Genomic DNA, 5,424 nt, shown 5'->3' on the forward strand with positions numbered 1-5,424 from the left:
TGCTACATCTTCCCTTGTTAGGGGTAAGATGTAGCAGTCGCAAAATTGTTGTATGGTATTGCTATGGCTTAGGTCCTCCCTGAGAAAATATGCGTGGTCTGGTCAAATATGAGACTGCGTCAAACAAAATGTTACTTACGAACCTGCTATCGAGATAATCGAGCTTAAAGTTGGCCAATTGATTTTCGCACTTAACCGAAATAGTGACATTTATTGTAAACTTCCATCGAAAAAACTGTAGACCACCCTTATTCAATTGCTTTTAACAAGAGCTTTTAAAAAACACTTAAATCTCTAAAATTGAAAAAATATTGAGCTCACAACACTCCTAAATGTATCGTCATTTCGACCACAACTTCTTCAGTTTTAAGCATTCTGCAGCTTATAAGGGCTCAAAAGATAGAGGAGACGCCCCGCTTTCGTTTAGAGTGCTTAAATCGCGATTCGTACTTAGGTTCATAGGTAACATTTTGATTGACGCCTCATATGTCTTTGATTGGCATCGTCTTTTTTTTCGTAAAAGGGAGTAGGCTAAATTTTAGTCGGATGCACCCGATCAGATAGGAGGTCTTTCGTAAGGGTCATCCTATTAATAGTACGAAGAAGGATTTCTACTTCGTAGGACCATAAAACTGAGGGCGTTTTGGCAGAATGGCACAATACACACTCCTGCTCAGCCCAAACTAGATCAAAGAGCCCAAATGCGGGGCTCCGCTCGACTTGTAGCAAATAACTACTGGCTACACCTTTTCATTATCATGATGCCAATCAGTGTAAAGTAAGCGCGTTCGCCCTCAACGACCAATTGCTACTCAACGTGAAAAGGATATCGTCATCAATGCTCAAGATTCTATTTGGCAGCAGTAGTCACATAGGTACGTTGACTGCAAGACTAAAGTGCAAATGCGAGCACGGTAGCCGCGGCGACGACGGAGAACGTGGTCGTGAGGGCGACTCCGGTGCTGCTCTTCGAGGCGCTGCCGTCCTTCTGGGCATCTGCTGAACCGTCCTCCTCTGACCCCGAGCTGCTCTCATCGGACTCGCTGCCCGAGGCGGATTCGCTGTCAGATGTAGATTCACTGCCCGAGTCACTGGATGATAACGAGACGCTGCCAGACATGCTGTCCGAGCCGACAGCCGCCACCTTGGTCTTGTTGCTGGATTGACCCTTCAATAGATCCGTCAGCATTGAAGCGAAATTGATGGTCTGGTCGCCCACCGTTGTCTCGCACTGGATCTCCGAGTTGGCCTCCTGGTTGAGCTGGTTGAGGTAGTTGACGCAGTCGCGCGATTGCTGGACGGTCTTGGCCTCGACCTTCGTGGGGAGCGAGCCGAGCTGGAACACGTCTACACCGGTCGCGGTCGCGCAGCTCTCATGCCAGGTCGTGCCGTTCAGCAGCAGTTTCCCCTCGATGGCGCCCATATCGCACGAATTGGTACCGTTCTGGGCAGCAGTGGCGCCAATTGCAACGGTGAGGAGCAGGAACGTCGAGGTCTTCATAGTGTTGGAAGGAATTAGAGTGAAAGAACCCGAAGGTGAAGAAACGGAGATCGTTCTGGGATGAAGTGAATCTTGAAATGAACGAAGCTTACCTTGTGATTTTTTAACACCTCACCAGAGGCAAGGCAACGATCGACGACGACAGGCGTTGGGAGCGGACAGGCGATACAAGTTGAAGGTGTTAGCCAATCATAATGCTGAACCGTTTCAGCATCGTTTTGGCGCAGATAAATTTTTATGGACCGTTTGATTGTCGAGCCGAGTTGCTTCTATTCGACGGCATTATTATATTGTACCAACAATAAATAATAATGACGGTGACGACTACAGCAGAGGTGCCGCTAAACGCGAATAGAGCAGCACATTTGCACCCAGTGCAGTTCGAAATTGTCGTCGTGCCGGGTATCATTCGCAGTCTGAATCAGTGTCACACTCTCAGAGGCTGCGAATCGCTGAACGATGGCGTTGCTCCTGAGAACCGAAGCAAGCACGTGCCAATCGAGAAACGGCGCCCTCAAGAAAACTACAAAACGGTTAAAGGAACGCAAGTGTTCAGTTAATAAGGTGAACGTTGTGGAATTTGAACGACGACGCAATATGGGCACACTTGAGCGTTCCTTCCTTCTTAGCTTAACATTACTTCAGTTTATACTCAATCGCTTCTTCCTTCGTGCTGCATTTTGGTTGCCGTACAGGTCACGAAAGAAGCGACGGTGAACAGTCCTTGTGGACGGGGGACCAGAGTCCACTGACGCTCGTCTCGACGACGAGACTCCCGTAGACGCAAAGTATGGAGTATAGGCAGCAGCAGGTTGACCTCGCTTGGGTGTGACAATACGCACACGGATGTCGTCGCTCTTTCCGCTGGAGCTGCAATTGCTGCCAAAGCTGACTCGGCGTACGGACGGCGATAAACTCCCGGACCGTCGACGGCGATTGAGATTAACAATCGGTGAACCGACAATATGTCGCTGCGGGGATTGCAGAGACAAAGCGGACGTCGAAGACGCCCAATTACGCTTGCCCACATCGCTTCGCAATAGGATATCAGGCGCATGTACTCTGGGACGCCGTCTGGGTCGATCTCTTTCTTGCTCATTATTTGGAGCAGGTGCAGCGGTCAGCGTGGCACTGCGGCATCGGCGACTGTCAGGTAGCGAACTGTTGATGATGTTCATGGCGTTGCTGTCCACAGATATTTGCTTGGCAAACAAGCGGGATACCGACGTGCAAGACCCGAATTCAGTGCTACTCGGGATTCCAGTGGCTGCCGTCATCAACTGATGCTGTCGAGAGAGATCGCCGAGTTCGGAATAGTGCGTACCGGTATTCCCTGCGGACAGCACCATAGAGTGGCGTCGATTTGGGATACGAACTTCATCCTCATCATCCTCGTCCTCTTCAGGAATATCGTCGTGGCCCCATCGTCCGCTGGTAACTTCACAGTCATCGCCATTGGCATCGCGTGACGCGTATTTCGTGGCATCATCGCGCAAGACTTTGGCAACACAAGCTTTGCAGAAACAGCGTGCTGATACTGGCTCACCCGCCCATGTAACTCTGGATGACGGAATAGCTTCCTGCCGATCACCGCACTGAGTACACGTCCATTGACGACAAGCTGCACACCTCCGCTTAAGGGCGCTACGAAGACGACGCAGACACATCCCACAGCGTCTGTCGCCGTCAAGGGATTCCTGGACCGACGCAGATGATAATGAACCCACTGCACGCTCCGCCTCTGTGTTGTCCACCTCTCGAGCCAGCTTCTTGGCCAGCGCACAAGCTCCTACATCTGCCAGACTCAACAGCGTCTCCACGATGCTCTTCTCGGCGATAGATTTCGGTAGTCCCAGTCCAACCGCCCCGTTCCCTCCCCCAGCATCGTATTTCCCTTCATGAAACACCTCCACTCTACCATTGCGTAGCTGTCTGAAGAACGAGCACAAGAAGATCTGTCCTCTTGCTACCGAGTGAATCTGGAACGGTGGACACGAAGGGAACGTGATGGAGTGGCGCAGTCGATAGCCAAGCTTCACGCCTGTCCTAGGCGAGTGCACCACCCCTGCCGCTGCCAAGTAGCAGAAGTCTCTGTCTTTGACCACCAGTCCGCAGTGCGGAGCGCGTTTCAGTGCCAACCTGACACTCAGTGACCGGAAAGGGTCCGCACTCGACGGGCTCTCCACAGAGCATAGCACGGCGCCGTCTGTTACTCCGTCCCCAGTGAAATGCGCTCTAGCTGCGCGCTCCCGACCGGACCTCCACATGGCTCCGTATAAAACGTCCTCCAGCGTTCCGTCCACGCTACCAACGAGACGCAACGCCTGTAACTTGCGCTCCTCAGTGCCTGACGGGCGCCTCCTCCAGTCGGATGCTAGCTCAGGATCGATCTCGGGGCCCGGCTGGCCCCTTCGCGGCCGTTTTACCTTCTTCTGCTTCGTCGGTCGCTGGCGAAAGATCTTGACGCCTACACGCTGTCCCACGAGCTTCCAACTGGGCTGCGCATCGTTTTCTTGGGAGTCGTAACTAGCCAGATAGGCGGAGAGAAGCCGCGCTTCCACACGCTGTAGGTCGTGAGCTTCGGCTGCGGAGAGCCGTACGGGTGCGAAGAAATCCGCGGGCAGCGGAAGCCGCATGGCGAGCGGTTGAAGTGGGGCACGCGCTGTGACGTCTTCACAAACCGACCACACTAGGATAACAGCACAGTCAAAATCCAACTTCTCTGGTCCGAAAAAAAATACCAGATTGGTTTTTCATTAAAAAAAAACTCGCATGTGTGATTAATCAATGAATTGTGAGGAGAAATCGTAAGGCAGTTTTCTGACGATATGGAGATGTGTGTTGATTGGTTAAAATACATGCGATAAGTGGCGTCGGTGGGTAACTTGATCATAAAACACTAGAAGGCCTGCAACTGCTGCCCCACGTGCAAGGTAAGATGTCTTGGCACCCCGCATCCTATCCTACCGTCGGGTCACTCCGCTTGGCGCGTTTGCGCTTTCGAAAAGGTTCTGACAGTGCGTTCGGATTGTCTGCTTTCATCGCTTCACGTATAAGGCGAGTGAGGGTACTCACCTTAAGCTGCGTGTTCCTTCGAGCCCGAATGGTGGGGAGTAACTTGAGTCTGTCCATGCCTTGTGCGAATAACTTCTCAGCCTCTGTCTCTGTGTGCAACTTTGTTATTGCAAACCCAGTCGCTTTTTCGATCTCAACCGTGATATGATGTACGAACATTTTTCCATTCTGAAAGCGTGTTGGCTTTTTGTCGGCTTGACAGATCACGGCTTGTTATTCGGTAAAGCGGTGGGTATCCTAGCGTTTTGTTTCCGAACCACCTTAACATCCACGCCGTGAGCGGGTCTGTGCTGGGAAACTCAAAGTCAGCTGGTAGGAAATGGAACTTGCCGCCCCAGAAGTGTACATTTTGACTGCTTTCTGAAGGAGACTTTGTGGGCTGAGTTGCTGAACATGGCACACCTATGCCAGCATCTGCAAGTAGCTGGCGTATTGTTTGTGCTAACAAGTCCCGCGTGATATTACCGGCAGCAACACCCTTTTCATCGGGCAAAATTTCAACTCCACTGAGCAAAGTTTCCGGTAATTGTTTAATTGACTCGCGTAGGTCCTCCAATTGTTTGTAAATCCCAATATGAGGTGGGATACCAGTGGATTGCATCCAAGGCGAATTGGACGTTATAACCTGCTGCTTCAGGCTAGTCATTACGGAGTCGTCTCTGAATAAAAATGTTGAGAGCAGCGCGTGGTTAGAAGGTAGTTGCTGTCGAAGAAAATCCGCGTGGTTCACTAGTGCAGCGACACACAACTGCAGAGCTTGTCCTAGTTTCCCGTCAGCAGCAAGAGAAGAGAACATTCGTCGAACACACTCATCAACCTGGCTGTAACTGGGGTCGACGAAATGAGGC

The 5,424-nt window shown here is 51.3% G+C and overlaps 2 protein-coding genes across 2 annotated transcripts; both read right to left on the reverse strand.

Moving 5' to 3' along the window:
• Positions 1-892: 892 nt before the first annotated feature.
• Positions 893-1,501, reverse strand: PITG_19602 (putative GPI-anchored serine-threonine rich hypothetical protein; the record flags this gene model as incomplete). The annotated part of the gene is made up of 1 exon (XM_002996879.1): positions 893-1,501. One exon carries the CDS (start codon positions 1,499-1,501, stop codon positions 893-895), a length of 609 nt encoding a protein of 202 aa, XP_002996925.1.
• Positions 1,502-2,142: 641 nt separating this feature from the next.
• PITG_19603 (uncharacterized protein) lies at positions 2,143-4,137 on the reverse strand (the record flags this gene model as incomplete). The annotated part of the gene is made up of 3 exons (XM_002996880.1): positions 2,143-2,787; positions 2,848-3,837; positions 3,967-4,137. 3 exons carry the CDS (start codon positions 4,135-4,137, stop codon positions 2,143-2,145), a joined length of 1,806 nt encoding a protein of 601 aa, XP_002996926.1.
• Positions 4,138-5,424: the final 1,287 nt, after the last annotated feature.

Source organism: Phytophthora infestans, genomic scaffold, assembly GCF_000142945.1.
Source record: "Phytophthora infestans T30-4 supercont1.99 genomic scaffold, whole genome shotgun sequence".
Classification (NCBI taxonomy): Eukaryota; Oomycota; class Peronosporomycetes; order Peronosporales; family Peronosporaceae; genus Phytophthora; species Phytophthora infestans.